Source organism: Lasioglossum baleicum, chromosome 20 (assembly GCF_051020765.1).
Source record: "Lasioglossum baleicum chromosome 20, iyLasBale1, whole genome shotgun sequence".
Taxonomy (NCBI): Eukaryota; Metazoa; Arthropoda; class Insecta; order Hymenoptera; family Halictidae; genus Lasioglossum; species Lasioglossum baleicum.
Genome location: NC_134948.1, coordinates 5,167,983 through 5,188,244, shown reverse-complemented (window position 1 = coordinate 5,188,244; position 20,262 = coordinate 5,167,983). Strand labels below are relative to the sequence as shown.

Genomic DNA, 20,262 nt, shown 5'->3' with positions numbered 1-20,262 from the left:
TAATTATTATAACTATCTTTTAAATTTTCAATATAGGCCCCACATAAAGAAGTTGTGAAATGCAATATTTAGTACCTATTTTCTCTACAATTCCGGCCAACTGCAATTTCTGGAAAAATATCTTTAGGGTGACGGGTAATTCAGTGTCTATGATGTTTCGCGTGGTTAACAGACAACGGTATAGATATTTATTAAAACAATAACACGTAACAATAACAAAACAAAACAAGATGTAGTAATAATAACAATAACGAGAAAACTAGATTATAAACGTTAATGACTATCGAGTACTAACAAAGTACAGAGATATAAATTAACGTAGCGCGGGCAACTCTAGAGCGATGCGTTCTCAACGAGTGCCACAAGCTTTTTTTCCACTGGTAAAAATCCTTTTTGGTGGGAGGATTAGCAACGTGAGAAAGACCGTTAAAATAAGGGGAGGAATTCTCCGTTCCTCAAGAGTAAGGAGAAAGTTTCCTTCCCCAAAACAATTCAAAGTCGTCGCTGCCAAGGACATTGCAACGGTTGAGTCAGGGTTCTGGTAATCGTCACTTTTACGACCGAACCCTCAACGCAACCGTCCACAGCGCGCACTTGAGAAGGATGAAATTTCCGCGTCCGGAAAGTCCCTCTTTCCAACGCGCCATGTCCACTACATATCTTTTCACATCGTGCAGTAAACTAATTTCTCCAACTTCTCACGAAAAGTCCAAATCCATATAGTCCAACATTAAAAAAGTTACAGTTACTCGAATTAATACAACCCCTGGCAGAAAGTTTCCGATCCGGAGGCATTGATACGGATTTTACAGAAAACTATTACTTTATGGAGTTGAAACTGATGGGAAATTAAAAGGGGCTTATTAAAGAATGAAGAACAACAAATTAACATAAGCTTCCATTTATTATAACAAAGAAACGAGAAAATAAACAAAATGTTACACGGGAAAAAGTTAATAGACCCATTAATAGATCTGCTGGAAGAAAGTTTCCCATTTGATTTACAGTCTCCGCGACACCAAATTTCTTCAACAATTACTGTTGGATGATTCTTATAGAGTTTTTTGCGCTGATTCCGAATCTGCCCTTAATTTTTCTCCTAGATACAAATTTCGGATCACGAATAATAGATACAAAATTTGTAATTAGTTACTCGAAGATATAGATACACAGGGGACCACCTGTAGCGGTATTTTCGAATACCTCGAAACCATTCTGCACTTCGCAATCATAACTTAAATTGTGTTTCTTTTTTTCAATTACAGAAAGTGGACAGCGAAAGTCGACAGCGCGAACTGCATCAATTCTTTAAGTTGAAAATAAATGTAGACAATTAAAAAATGTTTTTGGTTAAACTTTTCATTAAAACTCGAAGCAATAAGTATTTACCGAACAAAACGATTATAGATGCGGGATTCGATTCGGGGCCAGAAGATTCCCAGCCGTATATATGTACTTGTTTTGTTAACGGCTACCCAACCTCTAAAAAATTATAAAAAAATTAAGAACGGTTGCTTCAATAATATCCAAGTACTGAATTCTTATAAAACTGGAGTCTCTAACACTTCAATACAAAACATGCATTTTCTTGGAATTTTTGGAGGTTTTCAATTTTTTAAAACATGTTTCCGTAATCCGAAAAATCTGAAAAAATACACATTAATAATCAGGATGAGACACAACTAACGTAATAATATAAATGTGGTCAACTGAAGACTTTGATGTATGTATATACATAAAATCGGCAATTTTATGTTTTCCGATTTGTTTAAAAATCGATTTTGCAACCAAAAATTTTGAAAAAAATCTCAGTAGTGTATGCTATTCGGTAGAATATTCATGAATTTTTTCATAATTTTCTGTTGAACATGACGTGACTAAAAACAAATTTGGTTGGATACTTCTGACCATCTTTTCCGGCTATACCTTAAGAATCAACGAAAACATTATTTAAAAAATACAAAATATATTTCTTTTTACATCGTTAAAACCGATTTTTAAAAAAAAATTAGGCCTAATTTCTCTTCGATATCTCTTTTAGATCAAAAGTTATAGCAAAATGTGCGTCGCGCCGCGTGCTGTGCCCGAGATTCAAATGCGCGCCGTCTCCAGATTCCGACTTTTCGCCTCATGCTTCCGAAACTTCGGCAACGTGAAAATCGAAGGAACGCGTCGCCGACGCGTTCGGTCGAGCAGGTAGTCACACGGACATGGTAGAGGTACGTTTGTTGTGTAGCGCGCGTGCAATCGAACATGCACCAACACGGTCAAGCGCGGTCGACACCGCTCACGGATACGACGATACGTCAGGGAAGGGGAAACTGCCGTTCAGTTTTCAGCAGTTTTCAGTTATTCTCTCAACTCTCAACAGTTCGCAAGTTCTCGTTCGCTTAGCTCGGTCGTAATATCTGTGGTTGTCAGGAGGACGCCGCCGCATGTCACATTGTACTTTCACTTTCGAGATATTGTCGTTTAAAGTTTTGATCACTAATGCTTTGACAAGGACATTGGTTAAATTGTATTATTTTTTCGAGCCTTTTGAATTGATTTTCGTGACGTTTTTTCTGGTAAATACCTAATCCTACACTATAAAGTTCAATAAATGCATAAACTGAAATTTTTTGAAATTGTGACATGCAGCGTTTTTCTTGACACAATCACAGATATATTTACATAGCTTCGCTCTGTGGTTACACGTTACATTCGCAGGTGCGGTCTGCGTTGCGGCATTTGACTATTTGACTATTTATTAGATTGACTTGCTTGGATTATGTGATTACGTGGATTACTTGGATTACGTGCACTACGTGGAAGGAAGGAAGAACGGAAGGTATTTGTACATATTTATATTGGTTAATCGGTTTCATTTTGCTCAAATGTCTCCCAGAATCTTCGCGTGAAAAAGCGTGAGAACGCTTGTCGGCACACCACGCGACAGTGCCATTTGCCATCACGTATGAGGTGCTACGGGGCGAGTATGTTCACTTCAATGTAGAGTCCAAAATAGTAAATTGTTTGTTTCTTTATCACTTTATCACTCTCTTTTCATTATCATTATTATCATTTATCACTTTAAACAAATCCAACACAATTCAGCTTTGGCCCATTCAGATTAGAATTAGCTTAGCAATATTCTAAATCGGCAAAATGATGGCTTAAACCAATTCAGTAAGGCAAGTATTAGGTTGACCCAAAAGTTTCTTCCGCATTGTGTTCCTTTAATGTAGCTAAATAAATACAAACAATACGATAATGTTTATGTTAATATTTTAGTACTTCTTAATATGAATTTGCATTATGTGCATGCATCGAAAAACAACTTTTGGGACAACCTAATATTTATTTAGCAATATTAAAGAAAGGCATTGCGGAAGGAACTTTTGGGACAACCTAATATTTAATCTTCTTCACTTGCTTCTCATCATCGAATTTTTTTATTTCTGGTAGTACATTCTTTTGTTTGTAGTTCAACTTTAATCGATTTTTTATAAATATCATTGCAATGTTTGAATCAGTTAGGTATATTAGTTGATGAAAAACGTCAGAAGACCTTTTGTAATTGTAGCACCAGAAATTAGAAAATTCGTTGAGATGAGCAATAAGCGAAGAAGATTAAATACTCACCTTTACTCACTGTGTAATTAAAAATCTAATTTACAGAACGGAGGATAAATATAATGTGCTATCCAGGGAAGGAGGAGAAGGAAGCTGCGGCAACCGGGGAAGAGGAAGACCTCTAATTTTTCACGTGGTACGTATATCTAATTATGCCATTCAACACACATGCATATATTGTACATTACTGATTTTCTTTGTATTTTTTAGGTATCCCACCTATGCCAGAACGTGCTACGGGCCACAAGTTTTGGGAAGCAGAGGCAACAACGTGTAATAATCACAATATACAGGGTGTTCCGTTTAAATACGAACACCTAAATATCTCTTCAGGTTATTGTGATGCAAAAAATATTTGTTACGTAATGTGCATGGTGTCAATGGACCAAATATCTGGCACACCGTGCACATTACGGAACAAATATTTTTTGCATCACAATAACCTGAAGAGATATTTAGGTGTTCGTCCAATAATAAAGCATAGTAATAATAAAAAATTATAATATTTATTATATATATATTCCTTGTGTCATTGTCCATGTGTCTTTACCAACTCCCTGCGGTGTATTAAAAAATAAGAAAAAGTAAATTTTCTTGTCCCTTGTACGACACTTTGTCTTTTTTTGCATGTTGACATTTTAATCTTAGCTTCCATCTCTTGCAATCGATGCAGAGAATTTTTATTTTGCACAGATTTTTTTTTCGTTTTCTCTCCTTGCATGTGACTGAATATTCATTCAAAAATCAGTATTGTCGGTAAAAAGGGAAACTGCTACATATTTGTACAATAGAAATCTACTTTATCGACATCTGCCACATTAGTGCGATCTGCCCTTACCGACGGCGCTGCCCTGTATAACGGCATTCGCCGCATTAATCAGTGCGACCGTGCTGCCATCTTGCGGGGAAGCGGAATCCAGGATAGAGTGGCGTTCCAGCTAGACTGCAGAAGCTGCATTTCACGTGGGCTGCATCCAGACGGTTCCAGGTTGTCCAAGTGGAGTCAACTTATGCGCGTTTTCGTCACTCCCCGTGGAGTCAATTGTGCTATCAGGGAGTGTTCGGTGTTGTGTTTGGAGACGTTTGCCAGTAAATCGTTCGAAATGGCAATAGGGAAGCAAGAAGCACATAGACCAGGTGCATTTAAACAGACGAACAAGGCACACAAAACTGGAAGACATCGTAGCAAAGGCTCGATAAGTAGCGATGTTAAAGGTAATGTTATCTTTAGATGTGTCCGTTTCGGGTTATGTTCCTCGAAATTTTCCTGTAGTCAATTATACAGGGTGATTTTGGAAAAAATAGAGGAAAAAATCATACGTCCTAATACATCCTAACTTACTATGACCTCATTTTTTATGTGGATGCACCGATGCACCCGCCAGGTGCAATTGCACTTTATTTTTCAATGCAACCCAATTTTGTTTGTTAAATCAATCGATATCGATCCCTTTTATTATCCTACGTATAAAAGTACTAACCCTGAGTCATTGAAATGTCGATACTTCACGAGATATGTGATATTTTGTATCAGAAACGTACCGTTCTACGAGAGGTATCCAAACTCTCGATATGAATTGTACAATATGTATGTTATTCGATAGGCAAAGTCAGTGTAAAAGCCTTGTCGAAACGTGTGCGCAAGAACCTGGGGAAAGAAGCTCGAAGGCACCAGTCGTCTCAAATTCGAAAAAGGAAGAGAGAAGATGTCCTGCAACAGAAAAGAGATTTGGGAGGATCCCATTCCGCACCGATACTCGTATGTGTCATTCCACTGCAGGAGAGCTTAGACGTTCAGAACGTGTTGTCTGTACTAACGAACGCAGACGAGACTATAAACGTAACTACTAGTCCTTGCGGCACAACTCACATGAGGTACACCACCTAAAATTCTAAATTGTACTGCCAAAAATACAAAGTAATCAATCGTTAAATTGTTTGCGACAGTGTACCGAGATTCAAGCAACGGTTCTCCATTATTATACCACCTGTTGGTAATGTATTTGCTACATTGGATGCAACAAAGGTAGCCACGACCGTTCTTTTCGTTGTTTCTACTCTAAACGGTCAAGGAGATGAAATTATTGATGATTGGGGACAAGAAATCATCATGTCTTGTGTTGCTCAAGGATTGACTACTGCGGTAGTCGCATTGACAAATCTTGAGAATCTTCACATAAAGGTATTATACTGAATCTGATCCCACCAGTTGGTGTAAAGTGTGATGTTAATTATTTCCGTGAATTTGTCTGCAGAAACGTCAAGATTGTAAGAACCGTGTACAGGCAGCGATCGAGAAGTGGCTTCCAGAAGAAAAAATTTTTCAATTGGATACAGCTACGGATGCCTTGAACGTTCTAAAACGAATCGGCTCTCAGAAACAGAGAACGGTAGCATACAAGCATAAAAGGCCACACTTATTGGCAGAAGAAATAAAGTTCAACTCTGACGAGGTGAGCTGGAGATTAATTATCTTTTGCGAGAACAAAACTGTAACTGTGAACGACAAGCAATTTTTCGTGTTATTTAGGTCGCTACCGATGTGGGCACTCTCATGGTATCAGGATATCTGAGAGGGATACCCCTATCAGTCAATGGATTAATACACATACCTGGACTTGGAGATTTTCAAATGTCACAGATCGATTCTCCTACAGATCCATATCCGCTGGAAACGAAGCAGAGAAAACGCGGCGACGCGATGGACGAAGAACCAGAATGGATCAGGTTTCTTGATCGCGCGGATCCAAAGAAACAAGTAATTACAGAAACAAGAACGACATATTAATGTCGTATAAAATAAATTAAACATATAGTTTTGCTTGTCTAGGAATCTCTAGACAGTGAGAATACTCCTGATCCCATGGACGCTGAACAAACGTGGCCCACGGAAGAAGAAATGGCCCAGGCTGACGCCTCTAGAAAGAAGAAAATTCTGAAGAAAGTGCCCAAGGGAACGTCCGAATATCAGGCAGCTTGGATCCCTGACGAAGATGGAGGTACCTCTTCGACTAAACAATGTATAGTACATTTTTAATAAATATATGATATTTCAGAGGAAATGGACGATGAATATTCGGACGAGGGATCGGAGAATGGTATGTCTGTGGACGAAGCAAAGTCTCAGGAAGACAGTGACGAAGAAGCAGGAGAAAACGAGGAGGAATACGAGACGATTACAGTTTCGGAAGCCGCTCCGGACGAGCAAAAATATGATCAGGATATGGATATGATAGAGGAGAAAGCGACCATAGAAAAACTGAAATGTATGTTTGTCGCATTGGCGGATACAGTAAGTCCTCGACTTACGCGGTTAATCCTAAGAATCCGCGTAAGTCGAGGACTCGCTGTACATCGTTTGTTTGAATTTGTGCAATTAAGCGAAACTATGTTCCAAATGCAGTGGCAAAACTGGATGCACAATTCCCCGACGAGGTGGACACGCCGCAGGACATGCCAGCGAGAATTCGATTCCAGAAGTATCGTGGATTGGAGTCGTTCAGAATGAGTCCGTGGGATCCAAAGGAAAATCTCCCCCTCGATTACGCTCGAATCTTCCAGTTCGAAAACTTTGATAGGACAAGGAAACGTGTATTCAAAGAATCACAAGAAGTAGAAGGGGCTATGGTAAATTGATCGATGACACTATCCAATAAATTTGAATGTGTATAAATTTACATATGTGTATATTGTTTATTACAGCCTGGCTGGTACATCAAGATCCACGTTGCGAACGTTAGACGAGACCTTTTCACTGCATTCTGTGCCCTGGACAATCGTCCATTGATAGTCTTCGGTTTACTGCCCAACGAACATAAAATGTCTCTTCTAAACGTTGTGCTAAAACATACGAACCTTAGCATGCAACCAATGAAATCGAAAGAGCAATTAATATTTCAATGCGGGTTCAGAAGATTCACCGCGTGTCCGGTATTTAGTCAGCACACGAATGGGAACAAGCATAAGGTGGGTTTCTTCGAGGTCTACGTGTATTGTCGTTATCCCTAAGATTTACCATTTGTTTCAGTATGAGCGATACTTTCGACCAGAGATGACTCTCGTGGCAAGCATGTACGCGCCGATCACTTTCCCGCCGTGTCCAGTTTTATGCTATCTTGAAAGATTAAATGGATCGTTGGTAAGAACTCATAACGGTCATCTCTAATCATTCGTCGAATTAACTAATAATGTATAATATATGATATGTGAACAGGAGCTGATAGCAACTGGCGGCGTGTTGTCTACAAATCCAGACAGAATCATCGTGAAGAGGGTTGTTCTCAGCGGTCACCCCTTCAAAGTGCATAAACGATCAGCTGTTGTAAGATTTATGTTCTTTCACCGGGAAGATATAAATTGGTTCAAGCCAGTTGAATTACGGACGAAGTATGGCCGCAGAGGACACATCAAAGACCCACTAGGTAAATTGCAACATGTTACGAACATATATTTTATACTTAGCACACGTTTGCTAATTAAATATGATTCACTGTAAATTACTTCCCATGTTTAGGTACGCACGGTCACATGAAGTGCGTGTTTAACGGCCAGCTGAAGTCGCAGGACACGATTTTGATGAATTTGTACAAACGAGTCTTTCCAAAATGGACGTACGAACCGTTGTTATTAACGCGTTCGTCCGATAAAGAAGAAAGCGACATGAATGTGGATTAAAATTGATGTTATCTAGTATTTCGATGTACATTCGAACATCCGTGCAGCGAATATTGTAAAATAAAATGTTTTCGTAATTCTAGAAATTGTAGTGACTAATGTATTCGTTCGTGTGCCTCTTTACTGTAACCGATGATAGATTGCGTCACATGTCACGATTGATTCTACTTGAGTCCAAATAAGAATGTACTCGTTCTGCGCATGTTGTTGCCACTGTTGTGAGATGGTACGGGAAAACTCGCGCATGCACGGCGAATCCAGGAACGTATCTGCATGCGTTCTACAGTCCGTAGCTTGTGGGGCAAGTTGGGGCGAACTGTTACTGCCGGGAAACCGGATGACGCACATAGATCTCAATTAGAATATATTTATATATTACATGTGTACATACACATCAAATTTTAATATAACATGAAAATCGAGAAGAAAAGATTGTGCGAAGCTATGCGGGGCAACCAAGGTGTCCGATTTCGTACTTCAGTGACGCTGGAATCGTCGCGCATGCGCGAGTTTTCCCGTACCATATCTCACAACACTGGTTATTGCGCGTCAGTCATAAAATTCATGGCGTCAGCCAATGATCGCGTGGTCGGCGAAGTACGAGTAGGGGGATTAGCCAATGAACGAGTTCCGTTAGAGTCATATGCGCAGTAGAGTCTCAAATTCGTCGGCTAGTAAGTACATTCTTATTTGGATTCGAGGATATTTATTCGGCTTTGACTCAAAAACATTTTTTTTCTATCGTTCAAAAGATTACTCCTTACTAGAACAATATTTAGACGATGGACTTCGATTCTGCCTACATCGGTAATTATCAAAATAAAGATAAAGCACGAATGAGACCTTTTTGAAAGAATTCTGAAACAAATATGTATTCTCATTATGTAGAACCTCTGCTCGATGACTGGTTAGAGGATCTTCGAACGGTCGTTAAACAGGAAGAGAGTCGCGTTCGAAACAACGATAAATTTTACATGCCTTTTGTAGGTAATTATTAATGGCTATTCATTAAGCAGCAAATGTGGATTGCACGTTTCTTTATGTTATGGATTTAATAATTATTCGTGCAGCGATACCGCCTCCGATCGTCAGCGCAATTTTTCAAATAACAGAGCATTTAGATTTGGGCCCAGATGCCAAATACATTACCATTCATTTGTACGATAGATTCATGTGCAATTATTTTTGGGAAGTGTATAAAGCTGAGACCACTGACCATACAGAAACTTCTTGGAGAGAAGTCTGCAAAAGGATCTCCAGCCAATCGAAATTGTATCTAATATCTTGCTTGCAGTTGGCTAGCAAGATGGATTCATATTCTAAGAACTTGGGAGTTACTCAAGTATGTGTATACACTTTATCATACGAATTACATAGAATGGCTTTGAACATTTTAAAGCATACATATTTCGTTTAGGTACATCATATTTTACGGTGGATAGATAAAAAGTCTGACTATAGCCAGAGCATTATTTCCTCATCAGAATTCAAAGTATTTCAAATGGTAGGATTCAAAGTACCATTTTGTACTCCATTGAACTGTATAGAAGTGCTTCTAGCTGCAACAGGTTTGAGAAACATGCCTAACGTGCAGGATTTAACTATAACTTTATTGGATTTAGTTTATCTGCAGGTACAAATTAATTATTATTTCCTATATGTATATCGCGTTGTCGCGTAATTAATCACAGAAGAACGAATTTGTTTGTAGAGAGAAAAGTTATATTCCCATCTGCAGTGTTTGCTTCAAGGACGAATAGCGAAGACTGACCACGAGAAGAGGAATCTCATGAGTTTAGAATCAAATGTATTATTTCTAGGAGCTTCGATTGTCCTCTGTGCAACATTTTTCGTCTACGTAGAAGCCGAAACAGCGAAAATTACCGCTTCGAAGATATCAGAGTTGGTGGACATAGAATCGGATAATATATGGGACATGGCTAATATTCTTCTTGTACTGGCAATTCAAGAATAAATATATTTTGTTGTATATATATATAAATGTGTTCACTCCTTGCGCGAGAAATTCTGGCGAGCGTTGACAGATGAATAACAATAATAAGCGAGCTCCGTATAGAAAACATCTCTCGTTACTATACACGCTTCCGGTTCCGTTTCCTGCAGAACTAACAATTCAAATCATTCACTGCAATTGTGGATTTTTTTCGTTTTCAAGTAGCAATGCACCATAAAGCGCATATTGTCCCTTAAAAATTAAGTCCGAGCAAGCATGCATTTCCAATTTCAACCACAAAATATTGAAATATTATTTTCTATTCGGACGCGAATGATTCTTGCCGTTTTTCCCATAAGACACAATGCAAGTTCTGGCAAGAATCATCTGCTGTCCCTTACGGGATTCGTACAGCGGATAAACCTCAAACCGTTATCAAAACTTTCCGACAGAGACACCTACCATTGGGGATAACACGGTTATCGATTGTCGGTAAACTTGGAAATTACATTGTGTCTTACAATAAAAACGACAGGTACATGTTAACAATCATGTACAGGCAAATTCAAACTATATACACACCACTGCGCACTGCGCACTAACATTACGAGAAAATTGATTTGAGTAACGAAAAATTTCCGCGTAATTTTCAATGATCTGTACAGAGAGAGAAAATGGCGTGCGGGGGGCCCCACCCATAGACATCCCTGGATATGATCCATAGATCATTCATTTGATTTGCGAATATAATATCGTACAAACACCAAATGTGACAGCGTATTTCGCATCAGCTTTACGCGAACACGTTCGATTCTTTATCTTCAATGCTTCCCATGAATCGAACCAAAATAATTATCTGTCGCCATTTAAAATGTATATATATAAGCGAAGACCTCGAAATGGCCACCAGGTGAACCTAAAAATAGGACAAGAAGCTTTCTCCATGGAATTTTAGGTTATCACGACGAAAAATCCGGCAGATGTCGAAGTATCAAAAATTTATGTTCATTATTCGTTATGATACTTATGTAAATAGATATGTAGTCAAGCACCCTATTTATGCATATATATGTATATATGTCTCTTACTCTCTCTCGCAGAGCATTCACACTATTTATTTACGCTTTCGACTATGGTGTGGAGAATGATTCTGATTCATCGAGAAGAGTATCGCACGGCGAGAACGTGGAAAACGTATTTAGAAGTCGTAGACGAAAGGATCGAGTTCAAGGAAAAAGTATTTTCTTTTGGTTGGAATTGGCTGGGGTCGGAGATCTCGTACTCGCGTGGATCGTGCATGTGAATAGTTTTACACTGTTTTACACACGTATGTGTAGAACGGAGAACAGTGTGCACGATTTACCAGAAATCCGGTGTCCGGGACAGAGTGATCGCAACACATAATTTGATGGTTGTTTAACGTTCCACCGAGGAGCGTAAACGCACGGAAACATTTCCACCGAGAAGAAAACATACGGCGTCCAGGTCCAGTTTCCATTAGCTCGGCCATCGCTCGAAAGAGGCGCCTTCGACGAGCGTTGACACGGACACAGAATCCCATCAGGATGAACCACCGTAATCCTTACTAACGATGTCGTTTAATTGCCATGCATGTTCACCGGCATTCCTATTGATGCACGTTCGAACTGCACCGTTTTCGTTTGGAAAAGATGTTCGCAGGACTATATACGTGAAAAATCGCACGAGCGCATATGATTCATAAGAAATCCCATGCCAAAGTCGACAGTTTCAGGTACGTCATCGTCGCCTAATCGAAAACAAGATACAAACAGAAAGAAAATATCTCGTAACAATCCGCGTACTGATATCCATGTAAATACTATCGTTTCGCTCTATTTGTCCGATCGTTAACAACTTATTCTAATAATTCTGTAAACAACAGGCGTCTTACACCCGCGATTAACGTTCTCATTCGAATTGAATTGTTCAAGGGTCACATACGGAATTCAGTGTACTCTGAGATGTTAGAAGTTGGTCTGAGGGTGGTCCGTGGACGAGATTGGAACTGGGACGACCAAGACGGCGGAGAGGGCCATGCCGGAACAGTCGTAGAAATTGGCAAACCACCCTCTTCGGGGAATTCGGCTTCTAGTCCGAATCCTTTGGAGAGAACTCCGGATAAAACGGTCATAGTCGAGTGGGACCATGGCTCGAGAAGTAATTACAGAATCGGATACCAAGGAGCTTACGATCTGCTGGTATTCGACAATGCAGCCACCGGTGTTAAACACGCCAACATTATCTGTGATGGATGTAAAAGACACGGGATAATCGGCATCAGATGGAAGTGTGCCCAGTGCCCTGATTACGATCTGTGCACTCAGTGTTACATGGCCGATGTGCACGACTTGAGTCACACCTTCCAAAGATTTCAGACGGCTAACTCCGTCGGGTTGGTCCTTTCGATATTACTCAAACTGTTTCGTAATAAATAGCAGGATTAATTTATAATGGATTTCATAGGGTCCAACTAACTCAGAGAAAAGGCTGTACTAAAATACCTTTGAAGGGGATATTTATGGGGGCTAAGGTTGTTCGCGGTCCAGACTGGGAATGGGGAAACCAAGATGGTGGAGCAGGTACTATAAGCTTTGTACTGGACCGGAAAGTTCCATGATTCGATCGATTTGCTCGATATTCCAGGAAAAACTGGTAGAGTCATGGAAATACGTGGCTGGGACAACGAAAGCAGTCGATCTGTGGCGACTGTGACTTGGTCGACGGGAAGCACAAACGTGTACAGACTCGGGTATAAGGGTTGCGTGGATTTGAGTTATGTAGAGGAAGCCACGAACGGCATGTATTACAAAGAGCATCTTCCAATCCTTGGCCAACCTGTAATGACGGTGTCCGAGAACGGGAGTAGCTCGACGCCAACCAGGAATACTATTGCTTGCATTACGTCTAGTCCGTGTAACTCGACGTTCATCGTTGGGGATAAAATCAAAGTATTGGTCGACGTGGAAACACTGAAAGAGATGCAGGAAGGCCACGGTGGTTGGAACCCACGTATGGCCGAGTACATAGGGAAGGTATAGAACCGACGAAAATATATTTTGCGTTTAGAGTTCGATTCGACCGCCTAATTTCTACGATTGCACGCTCAGGTTGGCAAGGTACACCGGATCACAGACAAAGGAGATGTTCGCGTGCAGTTCGAGGAATGCAACAATAGATGGACTTTTCATCCGGCAGCGCTGACAAAGGTCACGTGTAAAGACACGTTTTCCCTAGGCGATATAGTCCGAGTGAAAACCGATTTGACCGCCGTGAAGCTTTACCAACGAGGTCACGGAGAATGGATAGACGTTATGAAGAACGCCCTCGGGAAAACGGGGAAAGTAATCAAGATATACTCCGACGGGGATTTGCGAGTAGCCTTGGATGGTCACACGTGGACGTACAATCCGCTAAGTGTCACTCTGGTTCCTCCAGGAACCGAGACTGCATCCGTTCCGGATGAAGCGGGCAGAAGTAGAGACTGGTCGAGTATGTTTGACTTTACGATCGCTTTCGAAAACTCTTGCTAGTTTTAATCGATTGGCTTTCTGATTGATCATTTCTTCAGGCGAGGGTGTGGACACAGAGGTCGAGAAATTATTGAGAGACGCGGTTAGGGGAGAAGCTGCTGTGTCTGCTGTTCAGGAGTTCCTGAAGAAATATCCTGGCAGAGTGGACGCGAGAGCCGGCGGTCCCGGTGGCGGAAAGAAGACCTGTCTGCAGGTTGCGGCGCACCAAGGACAACGGGATCTCTGTATCCTTCTTCTAGATGCTTGTGCATCGTTGCGTGCAGTGGACGAGGACGGAGACACGCCTCTTCATTACGCTGCATTCGGGTTTGTTGGAAACGCAACGATCCAACTAACAACGTCCACGCGACGAACACCGATTGAAAAACCATGTGTTTTCATTGCGCAGCAATCAACCAGAGATCATGGAGTTGCTGTTGTCGCGCGGTGCTCCGATCAACGCCGTGAACAACGGCAAGTGCAGCGCGCTGCACGTCGCCGTCAACAAGAAGCACGCGCAGTGCGTAAAAGTCCTGTTACGCCACCACTGTGACGTTAATCTGCAAGATTCGTACGGGGACACCGCGTTGCACGACGCCGTCGGCAAGGACGCTATAGGGAAAGACGCCCTGGATATCATTGATGCGCTCTGCTCCTGCGAAACGGTGGACTTTACCTTGAAGAACAAGCGAGGCTTCAACGTAGTACATCACGCTGCCTTGAAGGGCAATGCTCAGTACGTATACGTTGGTGTATGCAATGCGTTTGTGAAGCACAAACACTTACTTTTTTGTTTGTACAGCGCGACCGAGAAGTTGGTGACGCGAGCGAGGCACCTGGTAGACGTGAAGAAAGACGACGGTTTCGCGGCGCTGCACCTAGCGGCCTTGAACGGCCACAGAGATGTTGCAGCAATACTTCTTTCCCCGAATGGCGGTAATGCGAAAGTCGATTTGCGTAACAATCGTCGCCAGACGCCGTTGCACTTGGCCACGTCGCAGGGTCACTGGGCTCTGGTGGAGCTGCTGGTGCAACACAACGCCGACATCTCCTGCACGGACACCAGCGGCGACACAGTCCTACATATCGCTGTGGTCAAGAGTCCGAATCAAACGAACGTTGTCCCTACGCCGGAGAGTTGTCGAGACTCACCGCTCATTTATGCTGTGAGTTTTACCACCGTGCTTTTCGCGTGTTCGTGTCCCTCTCTTTTATTTCAACACGATGCTACGTTTCAGATATGGCAGAACTTGGCTAGACAGGGCATCAAGACTGAGCTGGCGTTGGCTTGTTTTCTAGTGAGCGTCGACAGCGTCTGCTCCCTTCTGGAGCACGCTAGAAACTCGAAAAGCAAAACGCCTCTGGATCTTCTCGAGATGGATCCTCAGCTCGCACCGTACGCCGATCTACTGCGCTGCTACCAATACCAAAGCCACAGAACCCAGTTAGAGTACGTAGAAGCTAACCATCGTAGAGCCGCAATCAAAGCGCGGCAGATTTGAATATTTACTTCTAAGGGAAGTTAAACGACATACTGTTTGTGCACCGCAGAATAGAGAATCCTCCCGCGTCGCAGTCTTCTACGTACCAGATAGAGTCCGCGCCGCAGACCGAGACAGTGCGCGAGCCTAGGAAGGGCGGGATCACCGGCTCCAGTGAAATTGCCGAGTGCCACGGTTGTTTAGGTATAGTAACGAATGCGACCGACGATGGGAACGGGTTTAGTCCTAGTAGTAGCATCGCGATCATTAACTGTGCCCATTGCGGACATGGAATTGCCAAGACGCAGGCGATTCCAGGTAATTCGGTGGTACCTTTTCCAATGTTGATGATCGAATCTGAAATAATCATTGACGATGCGTTGCCTAGGTGTGGACGGTCAATCGGCGGCTGGCGAGAATTCCTTAGCGAAGCCGGAGGAGAAGGTAAAGGATCCTGCGCTAGAAGATAAGAAGAAAGAAGAGAATGAAGAGAAGGAGAGAGAAAAAGATAAGGATCTGGAGCGACTTCGTTACTTGGAGACCAGGGTAGCCGATCTAGAGGAAGCCAACATGTGCAGCATCTGTATGGAGCGTCGACGCAACGTCGCCTTCCTCTGCGGCCACGGAGCCTGCGAACATTGCGCTAATCCGTTGAAAACTTGCCACATGTGTCGCAAAGTAATCACAAAGAAAATCAACTTATACTAGAGACAATCACTCGTCGCGCTCGGGGAGAGGGCGGGAGAGAAACCGGATCTTTCCCTGGCGGCGAAAGCAAATTGTTTAGAAGTGTAAAAAGATTAAATACCCAAAACTTCAACTGCCAAAATACACAGGTTTCCTCGATTTCTTTTCTTTTCTTTTTGTTTTCTGTTAGTAGCGTGTAAAGTATTTGCAAAAGAGTCTTCTTATCGCACCAGCGTCGTGCCATAGAACATAAACGAACGGTATCCACGAACATATCACGAGGCCAATGTAAGCACGAGACGCATGCCGAGCTTTATTTTCATGTGTTCCGTTTCCACCTTACAACCTTTCTGTACGAGACAAGTGTTCAGGTAGACACAGACACAACGCGTTTTTCTTTATCGCGAGCGATGTTTCGCCTGTTGCAATCCCGTCCATTTTTTATCACTAATTTTTGAGAATACAAAGTATCGTGTAAGAATCTTCCTTCGTGTACTTACCGAAACTTACGAAACCTGTCCTTCCGGATGGGCGAGCAAGCTTACGGTAGAATTCGCGCGTCGACTATCAATGGCTTTTCGTACATATCGTACAACGTTTTCACGATACATAATGTATATTGTTAAAGATTGTAGAGTACGTGACCGATTTCTATTGTTTTATATGTAATATCAATGTGACATTAGCGATACCGTAATTCTAACGCTGCTAAGAGAAACATACGTATATACGTACGTCGTGAAGGATATCGACAAGGATATCGTCCGTAGCCAAAAGTATGTATAGGTATCGAAAAGGAACTTTACATTTACCAAGTAATTTATAGTCTCTTTGTGATCGAACAATGAAAATAAAAAAGGGTCGTCGAGTACCATTTAAGGTTACTCTTTTTTTATTAATGTACCACGATGAAACGAATAATTGTCAGTACAAATTTGTAACGAACGAACAAATTTGTTGTCAACGGAAAGGAGCATAATGACCAAGCCGGGCGCACGTTACTTTCCCCCATTAAAAATCCATTGCGATCAAAGCAAGAATCGTAATGGTTGCGCGTTATGGTTTCTCTCAAATGAATTGCACAATTCTTCTCGCCTGTTTCTATTTGTTAGTCGCGTCCGGACGAACGTAACATTTGTCACGATAACCGGCTCGTTGAAAGGACAATGACAGTTTCTTTCGTAATATAATGGTTGTATTGTCGCGAAGTCTGTGTTCGCGTGTAACTACAACAGATTTCTACAGTTTCGCGTGATTCAAGACGCAACTTAAATAAACAACGCAAAAAAGGAAAAACAACCGGAACTTCGTATAACGTTCAACCGCCTTAAATCATAACACCTCCTTACAGATTACGAGAAAAAAACGAACATATACAGTTTGTGAAATGTACAAAATCTCAGTTCACTCTTTCCGTTTTTTTTGTTCAAATATTTTTAAATCATCATCTTCTTACGCAGACGTTCGTGACCGACTGTACTCCGAACTTGTTGTGCACAACAAAAACATGATTATCTCTCGTCTTGTGTCCCTGTTTAGAACATACGCCTTCTCTCATTGAAAAGGCAAAGTCGGAAACAGCAAATAACAATGTAACAGAGACGCTGTGAACGGATTACGTCGCGCTTCAAACGATACTATAAACAGTGTGATCCTTTTTTTCCGTACCTTAGCTTAGCAAGCAATCTTATTTATTTTGGTACTCGATAAAATTCAATAATCATATGTTACAATGTTGAGCCAGTTTGCAAAACTGTAGCGGTAGTAATGATGATGATGATAATAATAATAATATAATAATAATAGTAATAATATTTTTTTTCTCCTAAGTAACCTAACGCAATATACTATTCATTAGTCGATATTATATTATTTAGTACCCTAGTAAAACTTAAATGAATTTCCGGCGTTGAAGCCATGCGATAGGAGATTATCTAATTCTAACTATAGGACCATTTTATCCGCGTGCTTTGTGTTTATTCTTCATTTCCTTGTCGAAGGGCGAGACGCGGCGTTGGCCGACCTCGGGACACAGGACGACCAAGCCATTTTCTCGTTTCTTTTGTTGTAGGACTCAATTAGTCTGTGTGAAAAATCCAGTCTGTTCTAAAATCTTTCTTCTTTTCATTTTCTTTACATATACCAAAAACTGATATGAGATTGTTGGCACTGGAACCGACCGACCCGTCTCTCACGAGCTCCACTGTAGCGATACGCAAAAGCACAATTTTATCTTTTCATTTCTCACCCTTCCGTTGCTCCAAACACGAAGTGCACTTCATTGTATGTACAATAAACGTGACGAGGGTCGATCGATTCCGGGCGACAGTCGCAGAAACGACGAAAGCGAACGCGTTTTACTCGGCAAAAAGGAAACCCATTCTCCACTCGGTGGAGAAGAGAATTCAAATCCTGTCGATCGTCAGATCGTTAAACGTTTGTGTTAGCATTGCTTTTCTTTTCGTAACAGTCTTTCCTGCGATTTGTAATGTGGTTTTCTTTTTTTTGTGATCGTTTAAAGTTCTACTCGCGTCTACTAAATCTGATTATACACGCCGATAAGTCACCGAGACGAAATCGCGGTCCGCTGATCGAACCGACGATCCTCTTTTTTTTTCTTTTCTTAATCCTTTTCCCATGTAATCTCCTCCGCTATCGAGGCATCTATAAGACAGACCGATTCATCTACGATCACGCTGTGCGCGATTTTCCTTCCGTTCAATTCAGAATTTCTGCCGTTTGTTCTAACGATCGAATAGAATGGACGCGCGGCGCGCGCGCTGTTGTCGCGCCGGGTGTGTCCGTTCGTCGAGTGCAATTATTGTCAGCTACGATCGAGTCCTGAGTATAGTCGAACACTGTTCTCGCGAATAGGGTTCAATCACTTTTACATAACGACCTCGCACTCTCCGCTATTATAGTTGACCGCGAACGGTGCGGCCACGGGCGAGAATCTCGCCTCCGCTAATATTACAATTTCTATAATTATAATCGTGCCTAGGCATGCACGGATCCCGTCGCGTTAATATTGCTAAATTTCGTCGGTTTCATGAGTCTCGAGGTGCCGTTTGCGAACTATACAATCTAACGTAGCCAAGCGTATGCGTCCGCTTGGACCATCCGAAGGTTCATCAATCTCGTCGTCGTCAGAATGACGTACAATATCATGACGCATGTCTCTCCCCTCTAAACATGTTCGGCGTTTCTCTACGGTAAAATATGTACTCGAATTCGACGAGCGAGTCACCTTTCCCGAATACAATTTTCATCGCGTATAATCCAAACATATAAAACGACTATATAACAAACTACCGTGAGCGACAAGCGTGAAACCAACCCCCGGAAAGTTAACATACAATTATCATCAGCGAGAAAAATCAAAATGCTAACACGAACGCGCGCGCACGAACCACTGTACACAGTAAACAACACCGCTACACGTTCCTGAATAATCTCGACTTCTACAAAAATATAAATTTGTACAAACTTCCGGAGTATCGAAAGTATCGACGAATACAAATTGCGTCTCGAGTCGAATGGTTGCACGCGTGCCGCCACACGGTGTGTAAACAAGATAATGGAACAGCTCTCGACTCTCGAGGTACTCTCGGTGCGCGTGTCCGATGCGAAAACAAAACAGGCGCGAAAGCGGTCGAGTCTGGGACTCGTCGATTATTAAATAAATCGGTGCGCGCGATTAGTTAACAAAAAAACGAACGAACGAACAAACGATCGAGAAACAAATAAACAAACCGATTGCATTTTATGACGAAGAAGAAAAACTAGCGTTGCCGACGATTCGGCGGATTCAAGCGACAACCGGCTCCGGGCTGCACGGCTGCAGCTCCGGCTCGTTCTGCGGCTCTGCTGTGTTGGTGGTTGCGGTGCTCGACGTGTTTGGATCGTGGTTTGGATCTGGATCTGGCGTCACAGCCGCCCACTGGGTTGTGTACGGCGCTGCTTTCGCCTGGCGTCTGGCTTTCTTCCTGGCTCGTAGTTCTTCCATCACCAAGCGCAGACGTCTCATCTTCCCCTTCATTACCTCGTTCTCTTTCGACAGCTCCTCTGTAGGAGAAACCAGTCCGGTTGCAATAAACGAAGAGCACAACATCTCGAAGAGGACCGTACTCCAAGTGATCTCTGATTGTGCGATCAGAGACGCTTATGGCATACGATTCTCTCTGATATCACCCCCCGGCGAAATGTGTTTAATGCTAGAAATAGTCTTCTGAACAAACTATTTTTATTTCGCATAAAGATCCGCAGTCTACTTACACTACCGTCCATGATTTATTATCAGAGTGTCCGGTGATTTATGGAC

General features: G+C 42.0%; 4 protein-coding genes and 1 long non-coding RNA gene across 9 annotated transcripts in view; 4 read left to right on the top strand and 1 right to left on the bottom strand.

Moving 5' to 3' along the window:
• Nucleotides 1-8,289, top strand: part of Tsr1 (Tsr1 ribosome assembly factor) — a 13,489-nt gene extending 5,200 nt beyond the window's left edge. The window contains exons 2-13 of the mRNA XM_076444632.1: nt 4,674-4,830; nt 5,220-5,490; nt 5,563-5,797; nt 5,871-6,068; nt 6,146-6,373; nt 6,446-6,614; nt 6,672-6,881; nt 7,019-7,242; nt 7,318-7,581; nt 7,643-7,753; nt 7,829-8,036; nt 8,129-8,289. Of these exons, the coding sequence (XP_076300747.1) occupies nt 4,719-4,830; nt 5,220-5,490; nt 5,563-5,797; nt 5,871-6,068; nt 6,146-6,373; nt 6,446-6,614; nt 6,672-6,881; nt 7,019-7,242; nt 7,318-7,581; nt 7,643-7,753; nt 7,829-8,036; nt 8,129-8,289 (2,391 nt within the window). The 5' untranslated portion in view covers nt 4,674-4,718. The remainder of the gene's footprint in view (nt 1-4,673; nt 4,831-5,219; nt 5,491-5,562; nt 5,798-5,870; nt 6,069-6,145; nt 6,374-6,445; nt 6,615-6,671; nt 6,882-7,018; nt 7,243-7,317; nt 7,582-7,642; nt 7,754-7,828; nt 8,037-8,128) is intronic.
• Nucleotides 2,233-4,221, top strand: LOC143218979 (uncharacterized). Its single transcript, XR_013011221.1, has 4 exons — nt 2,233-2,567; nt 2,710-2,830; nt 3,661-3,751; nt 3,826-4,221. It is a non-coding gene; the product is annotated as an uncharacterized LOC143218979 (long non-coding RNA).
• The window catches only part of LOC143218955 (uncharacterized), a 25,344-nt gene continuing 12,366 nt past the window's right edge, over nt 7,285-20,262 (bottom strand). For all 3 annotated transcript variants that reach the window (XM_076444633.1, XM_076444635.1, XM_076444634.1), the window contains exons 5-6: nt 7,631-20,006; nt 7,285-7,455 (exon numbers count right to left, since the gene is read on the bottom strand). In XM_076444633.1, the coding sequence (XP_076300748.1) occupies nt 19,750-20,006 (257 nt within the window). In that variant the 3' untranslated portion in view covers nt 7,285-7,455; nt 7,631-19,749. The remainder of the gene's footprint in view (nt 7,456-7,630; nt 20,007-20,262) is intronic.
• On the top strand, nt 8,826-10,291 carry LOC143218970 (cyclin N-terminal domain-containing protein 1). 2 transcript variants are annotated; one of them, XM_076444672.1, is made up of 6 exons: nt 8,826-8,963; nt 9,042-9,096; nt 9,178-9,276; nt 9,360-9,631; nt 9,707-9,922; nt 10,001-10,291. In XM_076444672.1, exons 2-6 carry the CDS (start codon nt 9,072-9,074, stop codon nt 10,262-10,264), a joined length of 876 nt encoding a protein of 291 aa, XP_076300787.1. In that variant the 5' UTR covers nt 8,826-8,963; nt 9,042-9,071; the 3' UTR covers nt 10,265-10,291. The 2 variants fall into 2 exon arrangements, with proteins under 2 accessions (XP_076300787.1, XP_076300786.1); XM_076444671.1 differs by having other exon boundaries at nt 8,853-9,096.
• On the top strand, nt 12,226-15,962 carry Mib2 (E3 ubiquitin-protein ligase mind bomb 2). Of its 2 annotated transcripts, none has more exons than XM_076444624.1 (10): nt 12,226-12,656; nt 12,728-12,843; nt 12,908-13,296; nt 13,372-13,753; nt 13,833-14,100; nt 14,183-14,509; nt 14,576-14,939; nt 15,012-15,223; nt 15,325-15,458; nt 15,643-15,962. In XM_076444624.1, the coding sequence occupies exons 1-10, from the start codon at nt 12,226-12,228 to the stop codon at nt 15,960-15,962; spliced, it is 2,943 nt and encodes a 980-aa protein (XP_076300739.1). The 2 variants fall into 2 exon arrangements, with proteins under 2 accessions (XP_076300739.1, XP_076300738.1); XM_076444623.1 differs by having other exon boundaries at nt 15,325-15,572.

Bases quoted from the DNA above. Each gene is read 5' to 3' on its own strand.
- LOC143218970 (XM_076444672.1), top strand. From the start codon at position 9,072: ATGGACTTCGATTCTGCCTACATCG. The intron at 9,277-9,359 runs GTAATTATTAAT...TTATTCGTGCAG, and splicing joins ATTTTACATGCCTTTTGTAG to CGATACCGCCTCCGATCGTC. The intron at 9,923-10,000 runs GTACAAATTAAT...ATTTGTTTGTAG, and splicing joins TGGATTTAGTTTATCTGCAG to AGAGAAAAGTTATATTCCCA.
- Mib2 (XM_076444623.1), top strand. From the start codon at position 12,226: ATGTTAGAAGTTGGTCTGAGGGTGGTCCGTGGACGAGATTGGAACTGG. The intron at 12,657-12,727 runs GTTGGTCCTTTC...TGGATTTCATAG, and splicing joins CAGACGGCTAACTCCGTCGG to GGTCCAACTAACTCAGAGAA. The intron at 13,754-13,832 runs GTATGTTTGACT...TCATTTCTTCAG, and splicing joins CAGAAGTAGAGACTGGTCGA to GCGAGGGTGTGGACACAGAG.